Source organism: Eubalaena glacialis, chromosome 11, assembly GCF_028564815.1.
Source record: "Eubalaena glacialis isolate mEubGla1 chromosome 11, mEubGla1.1.hap2.+ XY, whole genome shotgun sequence".
Classification (NCBI taxonomy): domain Eukaryota; kingdom Metazoa; phylum Chordata; class Mammalia; order Artiodactyla; family Balaenidae; genus Eubalaena; species Eubalaena glacialis.
In genome coordinates, this window is record NC_083726.1 from 5,704,024 (window position 1) to 5,722,064 (window position 18,041).

An 18,041-nucleotide genomic window follows, 5' to 3' on the forward strand; every position below is an offset into this window, starting at 1 on the left:
TCATCTTGTACTTTCTTTGCCCAGCTGTGGAATTAGTCTTTTCTCCAAGAAACCCTGGTTCCTTTTGGTGGGAAGTATTTAGAAACCAAGATTTGGACACTGACTGTGCCTAGTATTGCTGGAATACAGAACCTCAAGGTCTTTTCAGCAAAGATAAGAAATAGATAGTTTTTCAAATAATAAATTCATGTCAATACCTTAAACCCCAATCTAAAACGACAGGGATCGTCCATGCTCTTCCACAGTGACAACCTCATCTGAAACATCAGCTTATTCATTCGCTCAATTCCTCTAGCCTTTGGCTACCTGTCTTTGTGCCATTACCTAATTGTTCTTAACAATGTCTTGGTGCTTGGAATCTTCTCTTTCATTTTCGTAAAGACATCCTCGGGACTTCCCTGGCGGTCCAGTGGTTAGGGCTTCGCGCTTCCACTGCAGGGGGCACAGGTGAGTTAATGCTCTCCTTGTTCTCTCCATCCACCGTGTACAAGTGGCCCACGCCTCTCAGCCCACGTGTGTGGCTCCCTTGCCAGATTGCAAATGTCTCAGTCCAGGGGAAGAAGGAGAGAGAGCAAGTAGGTCCTGTCCACCTGCTCTGCTCTGGATTCTCGCTGGTGTAGTTTTCTCTGTCCTCTCAACTACAGTACCTAGGGGTAGAGATTATTGTTCCCTTTTCAAAGCCAGGGACACTGAACCTCAGAGAATTAGACCAGGACATTATCATTTTCATCTTTGTGTTCCCCTAGGCATACAGTAGGTGCTTAATACAGGCATACTTCAGAGATATTGCAGGAATGGTTCCAGACCACTGCAGTGAGGTGAATATTGCAATAAAGCTAGTCACACGAATTATGTTTACACTGTACTGTAGTCTATTAAATGTGCAATAGCATAATTTCTTATACAAAAGGAATGTACATGACTTAATTAACAAATACTTTATTGAGAAAAATTGCTAACCATCATTTGACAATGCAGGGTTGTCACAAACGTTCAATCTGTAAAAAACACAACATCTGCAAAACACAATAAAATGAGGTATGCCTGCGTCTGTTTCTTGAGTGAATGGATGAGGGGTTGTACTAAAGCCTCTATAGAATCCTGTTGTTCTCAAAATGTGGTCTGCATAAGAAGTACTTTTTAAATGCAGATTTGCGGGGCACTATCCTAAGAGCCTTGGATATCCTGAGGTCTGCGGCTTGGCCCTGAGAATCTGCAATTAACAGCCCCCTTTCTGCCCTCAGGATATTGTGAAGCATGTTATTCACAGCTCGCATTAGGATCTGAAATTATCTCGGTTGTTCACCAATGTAAGCTCCAAGAGGGCTAGGCTTTTGCCAGTCTCGCTGGTCGGGAACCTCGACCAGAGTCTGGTACAGATCGGATGTTCCCTAAATATTTGTTGAATAAATGAATTAATCTTTAAGGTCACTTCTAGCTGGAGTATTTCTGTGTTGAACGCTTGCTGAATGACGGAGTCACTAGGTTGGCGAATGTACGAGTGATGGAGGTGATGCGGACAGAGGGCTGGGAGGAGGACAGCGGACAGAGGTCTTGGTCGGCCCTCGGGGCGGGTGGGTGGCTGCTGCCGGGTGTGGGGTGGGTCGGGCCCGAAGGCCCCACTACGGCAAGTCTGCGGAGGGCAGCCGGCGCGCGTCGGGCGGGGCCATGACGTCATACCCGCGGAGCGCAGCTTCCACGCCGGCTTGGGCGCCGCGGCGTCGTGACGTCACGGCCACGGAGTGCCTTCGCTAGCGCCGGTTGGGGCGGGGCGCGGGCCGGGCGGCGCCGTGACGTCACGCCTGCAGAGCGCCGCGCGGCGGCTGGGGGTGGCGGGCGCGGGTGAGGGGCGCGGGCCGGGAGCGGGCGGCGCGGCTGCGGGCCCGGGCGGTGGCGGCGGCGGCGGCATGGCGGAGAGCGAGGCCGAGACCCCCAGCACGCCGGGCGAGTTCGAGAGCAAGTACTTCGAGTTCCACGGCGTGCGGCTACCGCCCTTCTGCCGCGGGAAGATGGAGGAGATCGCCAACTTCCCGGTGCGGCCCAGCGACGTGTGGATCGTCACCTACCCCAAGTCCGGTGAGCCCCGGGCAGACCCCGCCCGGCTCTGCGGCGCGCCCGCGTAGACGATGCGCCAGCGCCGGGGGCTTCCCGTCGGGGGCGCAGGGCGAGGGCGCGGTGCCCAGAACCCGACCGGGCGGGGTGGGGGGTGGTCGGCCCGCGTTTGGGGAAACCAGCCTTTGCAGGTGGGCCCCGGTGTCCATGGCCAGCTAGCGTCCTGTGGGGATGGAGCCAGTTTGGCAGGAGCTGCCAGGAGGATAGGCCCAGGCCCACCACCCTTCCCTGCTTCCCCTCCCGTTGTCCAGCTGGCTGTGTGACCTTGGACAGTCACTTAACCTCTCTGTTCCTGGGCCCGGTTCAGCCTTTGATGAGTGCAGAGTCCTGGTGGTGATCTGGGGAAGGGGATAAAACGGGCATCAGGGCTGTGTGCGTCCCTCATTTCCTGCGTGGGCACTGGGTGGGGGATGGGACTGGCCGTGCCCGGAATACGTGCCTGGTGTGTTCCCCTGTTTCAGGGCCGCCTGCATCACCCTGGTGTCGGGCAGGACCCAGGGCATTCACATTTCCTAGCGTTAACTGATGTCATTTTCATGACAACCGTGTAAGGTAGAGGTGCTCATCCCCACTTTACAGTCTAGGCACTGAGGCTCAGAGAGGGGAAGTTGCTTGCCCAAGGTCACACAGCTGATGAGTGGCAGAGCGGAGATTTAAAGCCAGGCTGGTCTGTGCCCGGGACCTGATATAAGAGATTATCGTGTAGTGCCTTCTGAGGTTTGTAGGGAAAAGAAGCAGCTTTCCTGTTTGAACGTTCCTGCGGGTTTCGATTGCTGCCGCTGAATGGGAGAGGCAGGGAGACGCCTGAATCCAGACGGTGCAGTGCGTCTGACGCCTGGTGTGGAGGGTGGCAGCCTGGAGGTCGTGTTGGAGGAGCAGGGTGGTAGGTTGCTGGAAGAGCTGTACACTTGGCTGTCCCAGCTGTGCAGGGTCCCAGACACCCGAGGAGTAGGCCCGGTCCTCCGAGGAAGGTTGGAGAAGGGGCTGTCAGTGGAGGGTGGGGAAAAGTCTGGAGGTGCTGCTGAGCCATCCTTGGGGAGAAGGAAAGGAAGGAGGTATGGGGATTCAGAATTGGTCAGATTTTAGAGCCACAGATACCATTCCTACATGTAAGACCCCCCCCCCCCGCCACCCAGCTGGGTGTGGTGGGGCTGTACTTTGGACCCTCATGTTAAGTGGGATCAATAAAGACTAAAAATTGCCTCACGTCAGTTTAGGGCAGGGTTTGCCTCTATATGAATTGTGAAAAACTTGGTTTGGGGCGCCCTTGAGGATTTCGGAATTGCAGTTGAGCACTTGTGGCTCTGTGTTCTCCCTCCATTTCATGGCAAGGAGATGGAGGGTGAGAAGGTAAGTGGCTGGCAGGCTGGGGGAGGACCGGGCTTAGAGCTGAGTTGAAACGCATGTACTTGGGGCTCCTGGGGGATGCTTTAGAGGGGCCCTGCACTGGGGGCCTGCTGGGGTTCTTTCTGGGCACCTCGATGGGGAATGAGGTGTAGGGTTAAGGAAGTGTTCTAGGTAACCAAAACTCACATCTTGTTTGTAACTTGCATCTTTCAGAGACAAACAAAAACATATCCTAGAGTTTTTCACAAGGAGAGTAAACATGTGGCTCTTGCTTTTGGTGACGGAGAATCCAACGGTGGCCAGAGATCCTTGTGTGGGGTCCCTTTGCACAGAGCCCTAGAGAGCCTCCTTTTTAAAACCTAAAAAATTTTTTCCACGGAGCTTATGGCCTTTCCAGGCCCTCGTTGTTTGTCCGTCTGCCCCCTGCCTGCTCCTTTTATCTTTTACCTTCTACCTGAGGGCTGGGCAACCTGAAGACTCCCTCGTTAGAACTATGTGTAAGCCAGGAGCAAATGACAGTAGTAACTGCACAGCTGACTACCTGCCGTGCTTTGTCGCCCTGTGTGTGTTCGTCATCTCAGCAAACTCCCTTCAGAGCTCTCTGATCAGAGGTGGTCTCCCCTTTCACAGGTCGGGCACGGAGGCTCTGGGAGGTGAAGTGACGTGCTCAAGCTCACGTGCCCGATATGAGGCTTGTTTGAGCTGACCACGAGCCCAGGAGTAAAGGAGAAGCAGAGTCCTGGGTTTTGTGTAGGCCAGTATTTTCTGTCCCTTTTTGCTTTCTTCCTGGTTCTCGACCTTGGCCCAGTCCATCCTTCTCATCCAGTTTGTGGGATGGTGACAGAATAGGTGAGAAGTTTTCTCAGGAAGGATGACCTACACTAGCTGAAACCAGTGCTTCTGAAGATCCCCCGTTCCCCCAACCCGCACTGCCTGTAAAGTTCATTACACGAAATGATCACGAAGGGGACTGAAGAATTGGTCCCAAAAATCTGCCCGAAAGGTTTCCTCTCAACCAGAGCAGGAGGGCCCTGGAAGTCATCTCCAGTGGCAGCTGATGTAGCAGGAGGAGCGGTCTGGGGGGCAGGATCTGGGTTCTCCCAAGTCCTTGCCCTTGGGTGATTCTGAGCCCCTGTTTCCCCTGCTGTGAAATCCACATCATAAATTGCATAGTTGCAGAGGCCACTCTGGCTCTGGGATCCTTGGAGGGACTGTTACTTTGAACACAGGCCATTCGCACTTTGCGATGGGACCTGGGATGCCCTAGGAACGATGAAGCGGCCCCTTGGCGAGTCCCGTGTGCCAGGTGCTCTGCCATGTTAATCCAGAGGCTCAGAGAAGGCAGGAACTTGCTCAGAGTCACACAGCTGCTGAAGGACAGTCAGTCTAGTCAGGTCCCCTGGTCCACAGCCAGCCTTGCCCCTTCCCCTCCAGAGGAGGGCAGCCAGACTCAGGCCTCAAGGCGGAGGGAGGATCCCACCTTCTCTTGTGTGCTTTGGGATGGAAGTCTCAGGACACTTTGGGATTTTAGGGTTTTTGTCAGTGCTCTGAGTCACATGAACTTCAGGTGGCCCAGTTCACGTTTCCTTTCCATTCCCGTCCCTTCCCTCCCCCCCCTTCTCCTCCCCACCAGGAGTGGATTTGTAGGAGGCACTGGTGCTTAGAGATTAAGAGCCTGGCTTTGGAGCTGGAAGGCCTGGGTTTGAACACAGCTGTGCTACTTACCTGCTGGATGGCCCCGGACAGATGACATCACCCCTCTGAGCTGGGCTTTCCTCGGGGATAGGAGAGACCACCTCAGCGCCTTGCCGGGTGGCGGTGAGGATGAGTGAGATGATGGGCAAGGGCTCCTTCCCGTCCCGGATGCGCCGTAAGCACAGGAAAGGGTCGCGCTATTGATGCCAGCTTTCACTCCCTGAGCACCCGCGGTGCCCAGACGCTTTCCTAGGTGCCGGGGGTGCAGAGAAGAGTCCCATCTGGTGCCTGTCCTCAGTGAGCGCTCAGTCCGCTGGGGGACAGGCAGCTACAGGGTGGTTGGTGCTGGGACTGGGGCGAGTCGGCAGGACTAGCAGAGGCCCCTTCCCTTGCCTTGCAGGGACCACGGCGCCCCTTGTGTTTCCAGTGCCCGAGTCTAGGAGGTCTTAGTGAACTTGCAGGTGGCCCCAGGGTCCCTTGTCCCCTCTGCCCCCTCTGGTGGGGAACTGGGGTTCACAGGGCAGGGGACGTCTGGTGGTAAAGGTAGTAATAAGTGGATCCTGCTTTTTTCCCACAGCACTCCACTACTTCTAGAACTTTTTTGTGTTTCTGACGTTTGAGCTCGGGTGACAGGGTAGGACTGTGCTGTCTGATACAGGAGCCTCTAGACACAGGTGGGTATTGAAGTTTAATGAATTGAAATGAAATAAAATTAGAGATTCAGTTCCCCAGTGGCAGTCGCCACATTTCACGAGCTCAGGAGCCGCAGTGGCTAGTGGCTCTCGTGTTGCACAGCACGGATGTCAGCTATTTCCATCATCACGGAAGTGCTATGGGACGGCGTTGGTTCACACCATGATGCCAGCAGTGGGAGCCCATTGTGCCTTCTGAGGATGACCCTCCTCATTGTCGCTTGTTGATCGTCATTCGTTCTTATAGCCTCTTTGGTCCCAGGATGTTGGGTGTTGAACCCAGTTGTGTCTGGGAGACGTCTCGTGTCTGTCCCCGGGGTCCCCAAGGTCGCAGAGACTGGCTCTGGAACATGCCCCATGGCTCGGCCGGAGCGCCCACCTCCTGACTTTCTTTTCCTTTTGGTTCCCACGTGTCTTGAAGTGCATCCTCGTTCTCTTGTCACTGATGAGGAGGGAAGCAGCGCATCACTGCTGGGGAGGGGGGAGCATCTGGCCCCAGCTCTAGCCCTGTCACTGTGCGACTGCAGTTTGCTCATGAAAAATGAGAGGGTTGGGCCTGATGGGTTCATGTAAGTCTTAAATGTTAAGACACCCTGGGGCGGGGAGGCCCACAGGCCCCAGGCTGGATGAGCTCTTCATTTTCTTTGACTGTGTGTGTCACCATGCCCAGGAGAGGGGGGCTCGGGAAGTGTCATGACTGAGGTGATGCTGTCCTCAAGGAGCTTGCAGTAATACTGGGAAGACAGGCCCCTGATGCCGAAAGCTGTCTGACAGGCCAGGGCGGTCATTCTCAGGGTCAGGTCAGGGGCCCGGGAAGGAGGGCTCAGAGGAGGAGGAGGATCACTGGGGGACTGCATGGAGGAGGTGGGGGAGGTGGGCCGGGAGCTGGACATGAGGGCAGGTGGGATTACCGATTACAGCTACTGTCTCTACCTTGTCTGAGCCTCAGAACAGTCCCTTGTTCTTGTGATTGTTTCCTTTTTTGGATAGAAACAGGCCCAGTGAGGGGAAAGGGCGGTATCAGCACGTGAGTGTACAGTTTTCACTTGTAGACGGTGGAGAGGAAGCAGCCACAGGAGGAGCTGGCAGAGGGACAGTGGGGATGGGAACCGGCGCCTACCCAGCATCCATTCTGTGCCAGACGCTCCCCGGGTTTTCACATACAGTTATCGCATTGCACTTTCCCACAGTCTGGGGAGGAGACTGGTCTCAGATGCGGATCAGGAAGCAGGCTGCAAGATTTCAGGGAGGGACTTGTCACCCACCCTGAGCTCACGTTTGTGCCAAGATCAGGGTGACTGTCCCTCCCTTCCAGCTACACAGGGTGATGAGTGCTCCCCAACCCAGCACTTAGTTCCCCGCCTCCCGGGAGAGCGTGCAGAGGCCTGAAGATGTACCAGGAGGTTTTGTTCAGGATAATTGTCGACTTCCTCTTTCCTCTCCCCTCTCCCTTCCTCCTCCCTCTTCCTTCCCATTGCTCTTACTCATTATGTTTGCACATACTGAAGAGGGCTTGGAATTGGGGAAGGAGGTGGCAAGTCCAGGTGCCTGGGATGGCCAGGGGGACATCCTTCTCATCACTGTGTGGGGCTTGGGAGAGAGAGCCTCGAGAGGCGCCCACAGGGTTCTGGAGAAAGGAGCAGGGCCTCTGGGAGGGGCATCTTTCTGATACCAGTGGAATAGGAGGAGACCCCCAGCCCCACTCTGAGCTCCAGGGTCTCATCGGGCTTCTCATTTCTCATTCCTCCTAGACAGTGACGACTTCTCTGCACTCTCCCACCCACCGCCCCCCACACGCACTTGGTACTTGCTTCTGTGGCTCCTGCACCCAGTAAGCTCTCAGATCCGTCCACCCCCTCAGCCCTCGAGACAGTCTTGGGACTCTTCCTCTCTCACCTGGACTATTGCGTGGCCTCCCCCCTTGGTTCACCTTTCACTCTGCAGCGAAAGTGACCTCTTAGAAACACAAACCTGACCTCGGGCAGTCCCTCGTTAGACCTCTTCACTGACTCCCCATTGCCTTCAGTCAACGGTAGACTCCACTCTGTAGCCCATCCTCTTGTGGTCTCATTTCACCTGTTCCGCCCCCTTTCTCAGCAGCCACGTAGGACTGTCTGAACACGCCTGCTTCTTTCTTCCCTCCAGTCTTGCTCCCTCTGTCTGCTGTGCTCTTCCCCTCCCCTCCCTTCCTCTCCTTTTCCTTCCCTCTCATTACCTGATGAGGACTTCCCGTTTGCAAACTCCTCTCATCTGTTCACTGTGGGACTGAACGTCTTCCTGTGCCTCGCTCCTGTCTTTCAGCACTTTAGAGCTGCCACTCCATTGTCTCCTGGCTTGCATCGCTTCTGTTGAAAAGTCAGCCGTGATTCTTTGTTCCTTTTGGAATGGACCTTCCCCCCCCCCCCCCCCCCCGCCCCGGTTGCCTTCAAGATTTTCTCTGTATCTTTGGTTTTCAGCGCTTGAATACTATGTGTCTAGCTATGTATTTTTTCAGGGAGGGGGATGCTTATTCTGCTTGGGGTTCTCTGAGCTTCTTGGATCTATGGTTTGATGCCTTTCCTTCTTTTGGATGAATTCTCAGCCATTATCCCTACGAATATTTCTTCTGTCTTCTCTTCTTTTGAGATTCCAATTACATATGTGTTAGATTGTTTTATACTATCCTATAGTTCTTGTATATTCTATTTTTTCCACCCTTTTTTTCTCCTTGTGTTTCAGCTTGGGTAATTTCTGTTGACCAATCTTCAGGTCAACACATTTTTGACCAGAGATGTATTATGGCCACAGACGTTAGTTTCTGCAAAAATCCCCCGGTCAGTAATGTGTTAACTGATTTCTTCCACTGTGTCAGGTCTACTGATGAGCTCACTGAAAGCATTCTGTATTTCTGTTATTGCATTTTTGTTTTTCCTCTAGTATTTCATTGTTTCGATAGCTTCCATCTCTCTGCTGAAATATTCATCTGTTTATGCATTTTGTCCACCTTCTCCATGAACTCCTTTAACATTTTAATCAGATTAATTTTAAAGTCTGATTCTGTTGATTGTTTTGTCTCTTGACTGGGAGATTTATATATATATATATATTTTTTCTTTCCTTTTCTTAATGTGTAGTACTTTTTGATTGAATGCTGGACACAGTGTGCCCGCATTAGAGATTGGAGTCAGTTGTATTTATGCTTGGAAATGGGCCTGGCTTTTCTTGCCATTAGTGTAGGTGGTGAGTCAGCCTGGTAGGAATAGGGCTGTGTTTGGGTTCTGTTGTCCCTCTGGGCACTTGAGTGACGACTGGTTTTAATTCCTGTAGCATCACCTTGTGCTTCACGTGGGAAGCTGAGTTTCCAGAGAGTCTTTCCTCAGTGTTTCTGCCCTACCCTCAGCTTTTGGTCTGAGTCTTAAAGGGGTTTCTCCCCACACCCTGTCCCCTACCTCAGGGGTGGACTGCTGTTACTTGTTGCTCTGTTGCTGGCTGAGAGGGGAAGGTTTTGAGGGGGAGGTCCTCTGTCACCTGGTCCAGCTGCAGCCTTAGGCAGGCTCTGGGTTCCTGGGTCTTGGTAGGGCTTTCTCAGTGATACCCCTTAGTGGCAGCCAGCTCTGCCTTGATGGTGGTGGGTCTTGTGCAGGAAAGAGTTTCACATTCTTCTTTCAGCATTTGGGGGTCTCAGAGCTCAGGGGCAAGTTCCTACCTCTCCCACAGGGGCAGAGTTCTTTTCTTTCACCCAGTCTCCAGCCATGTTGGGTCTTCACCAGTGCCCTGGGGGATAACAGGTTTTGCTGCCCCTCCCCCTGTGGCTTAATGCCTTCTTCCCATAGAGGAGAAGAGTCCCAGCAGGTTTCTTTCCTTTTCCTGCAGCCATGATGTTGAGGAACACTGTCTCCACCCTGCCACCCCTCATCTTTCTCACGAGCACCTAGTAGGTCTGCAGAAGAGAGTCTGTTTGGTGCCAACTCTCTCCTTGTGTCTCTTGCTCTGCAAGCCCTCAGTCAGCCTTTGCACTCTGTGGAAATTCCACCTGGATTCTTCTTTGCTGCGTGCGTGGTGCCTGGCTTCTCTTCCTCCTGGTCTGTCCTCCTGGGATTCCAGCCTCTTGGCTGCCCTGCAGCTTCAGCTCTCTGATGGACTTGAGTCAGGTGGGGGTCTGGTAGCTTATCTGGCCTTTGCTGGTTAGTGTCGGGCCATGCTCCTCCCAGCTCTCTGCACCCTGGCTGGAGCGGCACTGCTACCTGCTGTCCTGATGGTCAGGTGAGGCGGTGGGCGTGTCTGCAGCTTCTGGGGGGTTGGACAGGGTCTGGACAGAGTGATTCTCTGCTGTTAGCAGGGAGTGGGGACCCAGCTGGGGCTTCTGGAGCACATTAGGGCAAGTGCAGGGGCTGTCAGGAGGCAGAAGCCCTCCCGAAACATGCTTTGCAGACTTTCTGGGGTTTTCCGGAAGCTAAACAAGTCATTTCCAGAGGGGCTGGAGAGCCAGAGAGGCTTGGGCTTCCAGGTGGCTCTCATGAGGCTCAGCTCAGCCTGGCATGAGCCAGGGTCTCCTGGGCCCCCCACTCCCACCAGCGGCAGGCCGTGGTCTGGGTGATGGCACAGATGCTCGAGTCTGCATTGATCCTTCTCAAGCCTCAAGCAGACTGGGAGCTGAGAGGGTGGCCCGTCTCTGTGCCGGGGACGGAGGCGGGGGGATCCTGTCATCCTCAGAGCTTCATGGCCAGAGATGTCCCTTATCAGGTGAGGAACTGAGGAGGCCCGAGGAGAAGCGGGCCCGGGTCCTGGGGGCAGAGCCCACGGGGGCTGGCTCCGGGGCCCCAGCACGTGGGTCCTGGCGTTTGATCCGTGGGCGGTCCTCCCCTGGGGTGCGGTGGGCAGACCTGCTGGGACGGGCTGAGTCTTCCTGGGGTCCAGGCCTCAGGAAGAGGCCGAGCCGGGATTTCAGATGTGGCCTCTTGAAGCTCGTGCCCACGTGGTCTTGTCGGTGGTGGTTTTGCCTCCCCCATGGGAGGGGCGAGGCCCGGCACGAGGAGGGGATGAGCCTGGGGCCTGGAGACCTGGAAGTGAGGCTCGGCGTGGAGAAGTGAGGTGGGAGGAGGTCTCAGGAGGCGCGGCAAAGAGGAAGCCAGGAGCGGTGCCCTCGGGAGACGGGTGGGCACAGCACGGGGGTCTCCCTAAAGAGGTGGAGGCCGGGCCTCACCCATCAGCTCCCGCTCCCCAGCAGTGGAGGGTGCTTGGGGCCCAGTGAGAGCGGGTGCAGGAGCTCCTCGTGTGGGGTCTGCCCACCGCGCTCCAGGGCGCCGAGGTGGGTGGGTGGGCGCTGACAGGGTCTGCCGGAGGAGGTGTTGTAATGACCTGGGCCCGAATCCGATTTGGGGCAAGGCGCTCAGCCTTCCTGAGTCTCCGTGCGCTCCTTTTCAGATGGGGTGATGTCTCGCTGGGCTGTTGCGAGGACTGGACGTGGTGATGGGCGTGGAAAGCCCTGATACGCTGCTAGCCCTTATTTTCATTTCTTCTCTTTCGTTTCGGCTCCACCTGGAGCATTTTCTGCCTGTGGCTGCGTAAGAGGCCGCCCAGACTCAGCACCTAAAGACAGCGGTTATTACTGTAGCCCAGGGTCCGCCGTCCTGATCTCAGCCCGTGCATCTGCGGGCTGCCTGGGGGCCCTGCTGCAGGCTGGTCGTGGCTGGGGCAGTTCTCGTTCAGGTGTCCCTGGACCAGGAGGCTAGCCTGGGAATGTCCTTCCCTTGGCAATGCTAGAAGCACAGAAGAGCAAGTGGGAACGTGCAAAGCTCTGTGCTGTGCCTTCGCTTCCCTGCATTGGCTACAGCCAGTCCCTGCCGTGCCCGCGATCATGGGGACCCTCTTCTGGGAGGGGCTGTGAAGCCTCAGGGCAGACAGTGTGGATGGGGCAGGGTGGAGAACTGGGACTCCTACTGCTGTACCCCCCGCCCCTCCCTGATGCGCTACATCTCACTGCTCCATGCTCCTGTCCTTCGGGTCCCAGGTCGAAGGCTGCTGTTTAAGAGGAGCCTTCCCAGACTTTCCCAGACCCTCCTGGAGGTGGGGCCTCTCCCTCCTGGGGGAGCCGCCCGCTCTGCCTGAGGGGTCGGCAGACTCTCGGTAGGGGGCTGTGTGCGGGGTCCTGAGCGTGTGTCCGCATCTCTGAACCCAGGAACCCGAGAGCTCAAGGCCCAGGAGAATTTCACCGTAAGGAAACTGAAGGCTGGAGCCTGGTGACTTCGTCAGGCCCCCAGAGTCGCTGCAGAGCGGGGCTGGGAATGTGGGCCCCAGATTGCCAGGCCTTAGCAGCAGGGACTGTGGCAGCCAGGGCTGTCTGGAGAGGGGCAGCCTCGCCCCCTGGCTGTCGGTCCAGCTGTGTCACAGCAACTGACATCGTCTCCCAGGAGGGACAGTCACACCCCGTGGCCAAGTCTGTTTCCCCTCTGTGTCCAGCAGGGCCCAGAGCACAGGCCAGGCTCACTTTCCAGGGTCCAGCCCCTCCTCCCTCTGTCTCGGCCTTGCTCCATCCCCAGCTGGGAAGTGGTGGGGTCTGAGGGTAGAGCTTTAGCCTGGAATTGAGAACGTGTGGCTGGTGGCCTTGGTTTTGCTGCTCACTTGCTTTGTGAGCCGTGTGTGGTGTGTGTGTGTATATGTGTGTGGTGTGTGTGTGTGTGCATGTGTGTGGTGTGTGTATGGTATATGGGTGTGGTGTCTGTGTGTATGTTGTATGGGTGTGATGTCTGTGTATATGTGTGTGTGGGGCACATGGGCGTGGTGTGTGTGTGTGTGTGCATGTGTGTGGTGTGTGTATGGTATATGGGTGTGGTGTCTGTGTGTGTGTGTGTGTTGTATGGGTGTGATGTCTGTGTATATGTGTGTGGGGGGCACATGGGCGTGGTGTGTGTGTGTGTGTGTGTGCTGTATGGGTGTGGTGCTGTGTATATGTGTGTGGGGGGCACATGGGCGTGGTGTGTGTGTGTGTGTGTGTGTGTGCTGTATGGGTGTGGTGCTGTGTATATGTGTGTGTATGGTACATGGGTGTGGTGTCTGTGTGCGTGTGTGTGGTGTGTGTATGGTATATGGGTGTGGTGTGTGTGTGCTGTATGGGTGTGGTGTCTGTGTATATGTGTGTGTGGGGTACATGGGTGTGGTGTGTGTGTGGTGTGTGTGTGTTTGTGTGCGTGTGTGTGGTGTGTGTATGGTATATGGGTGTGTGTGCTGTGTGTGTGCTGTATGGGTGTGGTGCTGTGTATATGTGTGTGTATGGTACATGGGTGTGGTGTCTCTGTGTGTGCGTGTGTGTGTGTGCTGTATGGGTGCGGTGTCTGTGTATATGTGTGTGGGGGGCACATGGGCGTGGTGTGTGTGTGTGTGTGTGGTGTGTGTATGGTATATGGGTGTGGTGTCTGTGTGTGTGTGTGTGTGCTGTATGGGTGTGGTGCTGTGTATATGTGTGTGTGGGGCACATGGGCGTGGTGTGTGTGTGTGTGTGTGTGGTGTGTGTATGGTATATGGGTGTGATGTCTGTGTGTGTGTGTGTGTGTGCTGTATGGGTGTGGTGTCTGTATATGTGTGTGGGGGGCACATGGGCGTGGTGTGTGTGTGTGTGTGTGGTGTGTGTATGGTATATGGGTGTGTCTGTGTGTGTGTGTGTGTGTGCTGTATGGGTGTGGTGTCTGTATATGTGTGTGTGGGGCACATGGGCGTGGTGTGTGTGTGTGTGCGTGTGGTGTGTGTATGGTATATGGGTGTGGTGTCTGTGTGTGTGTGTGTGTGCTGTATGGGTGTGGTGTCTGTATATGTGTGTGTGGGGCACATGGGCGTGGTGTGTGTGTGTGTGCGTGTGGTGTGTGTATGGTATATGGGTGTGGTGTCTGTGTGTGTGTGTGTGTGTGTGCTGTATGGGTGTGGTGCTGTGTATATGTGTGTGTGGGGCACATGGGCGTGGTGTGTGTGTGTGTGTGTGTGGTGTGTGTATGGTATATGGGTGTGGTGTCTGTGTGTGTTTGTGTGTGCTGTATGGGTGTGGTGTCTGTATATGTGTGTGGGGGGCACATGGGCGTGGTGTGTGTGTGTGTGTGGTGTGTGTATGGTATATGGGTGTGGTGTCTGTGTGTGTGTGTGTGTGTGCTGTATGGGTGTGGTGTCTGTATATGTGTGTGTGGGGCACATGGGCGTGGTGTGTGTGTGTGTGCGTGTGGTGTGTGTATGGTATATGGGTGTGGTGTCTGTGTGTGTGTGTGTGTGTGCTGTATGGGTGTGGTGCTGTGTATATGTGTGTGTGGGGCACATGGGCGTGGTGTGTGTGTGCGTGTGTGTGGTGTGTGTATGGTATATGGGTGTGGTGTCTCTGTGTGTGTGTGTGTTGTATGGGTGTGTCTGTGTACATGTGTATGGGGGGTACATGGGCGTGGTGTGTGGGTGTGTGTGTGTGCGTGTGTGTGGTGTGTGTATGGTATATGGGTGTGGTGTCTGTGTGTGTGTGTTGTATGGGTGTGGTGTCTGTGTATATGTGTGTGGGGGGCACATGGGCGTGGTGTGTGTGTGTGTGCGTGTGTGTGGATGGTATATGGGTGTGGTGTCTCTGTGTGTGTGTGTGTTGTATGGGTGTGTCTGTGTACATGTGTATGGGGGGTACATGGGCGTGGTGTGTGGGTGTGTGTGTGTGTGCATGTGTGTGGTGTGTGTATGGTACATGGGTGTGGTGTCTGTGTGTGTGTGTGCTGTATGGGTGTGGTGTCTGTGTATATGTGTGTGTGGGGCACATGGGCGTGGTGTGTGTGTGTGTGCCTGTGTGTGGATGGTATATGGGTGTGGTGTCTGTGTGTGTGTGTGTGTGTGTTGTATGGGTGTGGTGTCTGTGTATATGTGTGTGGGGGGCACATGGGCGTGGTGTGTGTGTGTGTGCGCCTGTGTGTGGATGGTATATGGGTGTGGTGTCTGTGTGTGTGTGTGTGTGTGCTGTATGGGTGTGGTGTCTGTGTATATGTGTGTGGGGGGTACATGGGCGTGGTGTGTGTGTGTGTGCGTGCGCGTGTGTGGTGTGGTGTGTCGAAGCCCTCTGGTTCTGGAGTCAGACTGTTCTGGGTCCTGGGTTCACGGCCCGCTCGCGTCTGTGGCCCCAGGCAGTTCGCCTCCAAGTCTGCTCTGTCGCGTGTGAGACGCGGTGGCGGAGGCCGCTGAGCGGGCTGTGCGGCTCAGCTGGGGAAGGGGCCGTGTGAGCTCCTGGCACAGCACCTGGGACGCTGAGCGCTGTCCTCGGCTGTCCCTGGGGGCCTGCCGGGCACCTCGTGTGAGCCGGCGTGGGCCTCTTGCCCTGGCTCCCATCCACTTGCAGCCCGAGACGGGAGCCGTGCCCGTCCTTGTTGGGCTCCGTGCCCCCTGGGTGTCAGGACTGTCTCGGGAGCTGAGCCAGCCCACGTGGATGTTCCCAGGACGGGGAGGTGCTCAAGGAGAGCGGCTCCCTTTGTTCCTTCCTTTCCAAGGGGCGTGTCCTGGAGGCCTTCTCAGTGCCTGTTGGGTTAGCACGTGCCACCCCTGGCGAGGGGCCTGCGGGACCCCAGGCCCGGCTGGTGTGGCAGCTCCGTGGGCTGCAGCTTCAGGCGCGCAGCTGTTGCTGTGTCTGAGGCAGCTGGACTGAGCGCGGCTGTGGCACCTTGATGTCCGGGGCCCGCAGAGTGCCGTGGGGCAGACTTGAGCCCGCCTGCTCATCGCTGCTTCCTCTTCCGACCTCACGGCGTGGCGATCGAGGAGTGGGAAGCTCTGAGGCCCTCCTCCCAGGGAGGAGGAGAGGTGGTGACTGTGGATTTTGGGAGCTCAGATATGGTGGCTCAGTGTTAGCTGACTTAGCAGGTAGAGAACCTAATGCCAGCAGAGGGGAGGGCAGCTGGCACGTGAACCCCTTCGCTGCAGGGCCCCAGGAATCATGCGCCTGGCCCCTCAAGGTGGCCGCCGTGATACAGGGAGGCTGAGAGCAGGCAGCTGTTGCAAAGACGGGTTTCTTTGGGGGAAGTTGATCCAGAGAAGCTGTGGGCTTGGGGATGCCACGCAGAGCTACAGGCTGGGGTACAGTGCTGAATTGGAAATGGGGGTCGAATGAAAGCTACACGCTTGAAAGGGAGGTTCCCAGCGCCCTCCCCTCCTTGGCTTCTGGGGTGCCTGTGGTCCCCCAGGGCAGAGAGTGGAGGCATCTTCTCTGGAGAAACTGACCCCAAAGAAAAGACTTACAAATACTTGCGTGTGGGCATCTCCCATCTCAGCTGTGAGGGCACCCAGGCTGGGCTGTGTTTACAGACCCATGAAGCCCTGCAGTCAACAAGCCTTGTCCTGGACAAGGATGGACGCAGATGGCTGCGTCCAGTGGCTCATTCTTACCTGTGGATGGACTCAGGGTCTTCAGATCTTAACGTCTCCAACGTGAAGGACAGAGACCTGCAAAAACAGAACAAAACAAAAGGCAGCAAAAGGAGCTTGGAGGAATCAAAGACAATGTACAGAGCAGAAGAAAACCTAAAAAACAAAACACCACCTGCACTCCTTTTTTTTAAAAATTCTGCTTCTAGTTGCAAATCCCTAGTATGTAGGACTATGATTGATTTTTTTAAAATTTATTTATTTATTTATTTGGTGCGTTGGGTCTTCGTTGCTGCACGCGGGCTTTCTCTAGTTGCGGCGAGCAGGGGCTACTCTTCATTGCGGTGTGCGGGCTTCTCATTGTGGTGGCTTCTCTTGTTGCGGAGCACGGGCTCTAGGTGTGTGAGTTTCAGTAGTTGTGGCACGTGGGCTCAGTAGTTGTGGCCTGTGGGCTCTAGAGCGCAGGCTCAGTAGTTGTGGCTCACGGGCTTAGTTGCTGCACGGCATGTGGGATCTTTCCAGACCAGGGATCGAACCCGTGTCCCCTGCATTGGCAGGTGGATTCTTAACCACTGCGCCGCCAGGGAAGTCCTACCACCTGCACTCCTAACTCTGTAATATCGTCAGAGAGTGAAGACAGGTATTGTAGTTGAAATTTTAAAAACTCAGTTGTGACGTTTGGGTGGTCAAGCAGAGGAAGTATCCCAGGAAGTAGAACAAAAATTTTTACAAATTGATGACAAATGGGAGCAAAAAGATAAGAAAAAATGGAAGATCTCAGAGTTGCAGAAGGAGAGAACAGGGAGAATGGGAGAGAGAAAGTTATTGAAACCAGGATTTCCAGAACTCCAGGGCCGGAGTTAAAGACTCCCCTTGTGTCTGAATGTGCCCCCAGGCACCGTGATTGAGTAAGAGACCCTGCTGAAGCACTTAACTGTGAAATTTCAAACCTGAGATACAGAGAAGATTGCAAAGCTTCCCGAGATAAGAACGGCCACGTTCAAAGGACTAGGAACGAGGACCTCAGAGTTCTCGACACAGCATTGGCAGCTGGACGGCGGGAACAGTGCGTTCAGGGTTCTGAGGGGACGTGGTCCCCAGCCTGGAATTCCATACCCAGCCCAACTGCCGTTCCCGAGCGAGGTAGAAACAGGCGCTTGTAGTCACATACCGTCCCACACAGTTGTCACGGTCAGGAGGCAGCTGGGGGTGGGCTCTGCCACCGTGTGCATGGACACCAGCGAGGGGCACACGGGTCAAGGACGCAGTCCATCCAGCCAGAGGGAGATTGCGGGAAGACAGTCGTGGGGCGCTGAGGGGCAGGGGCACCACCCCAAGAGATAAATGGGATTAGAGCACACCTCCTGCATTTGGCCGTATGGAGAGGGTTTGCCACAGAGCTGGGGAAGGAATTATTAATAGGTACATAGAACACCAAGCAAGCAAGCGAAGGAAACACAAAATCTTGTGCAAAAAAGGCAGTGTAATCACTGCATGATGTACTTTGAATTAGACTGAAAATTGTCCCGGGACCGTGTCGGGGGAGGGAAGCCTGCAGGAGGGAACGTGGCTGGGTCGTCATCTTGCTCAGTCAGAAGTCAGTAGCCCATCAAAACATACAGGTCGTGAAACAATGATGTAAGCACGTCAGAAACCTGAGGGTAAGAGAAGAATTAGCAAGCGTTTGCTGTGGACGTGGGAGTGGGGTGGGGAGGGGAACTGGATTTTCTGTCCTGAGTCTTTTGACTTTTAAACTAGGTACACGTGTGACTTTGGTAAATAATTAAAGTGAAAATAAAAGAATTCCAGGACTTCCCTGGTGGCCAGTGGTTAAGAATCCACCTCCCAATGCAGGGG

At 55.2% G+C, this 18,041-nt stretch overlaps 1 protein-coding gene across 1 annotated transcript in view; it reads left to right on the forward strand.

Moving 5' to 3' along the window:
• Positions 1-1,907: 1,907 nt before the first annotated feature.
• SULT4A1 (sulfotransferase family 4A member 1) overlaps positions 1,908-18,041 on the forward strand; it is a 33,309-nt gene continuing 17,175 nt past the window's right edge. Inside the window, exon 1 of the mRNA XM_061205506.1 lies at positions 1,908-2,076. Coding sequence (XP_061061489.1) covers positions 1,908-2,076 — 169 coding nt within the window. The remainder of the gene's footprint in view (positions 2,077-18,041) is intronic.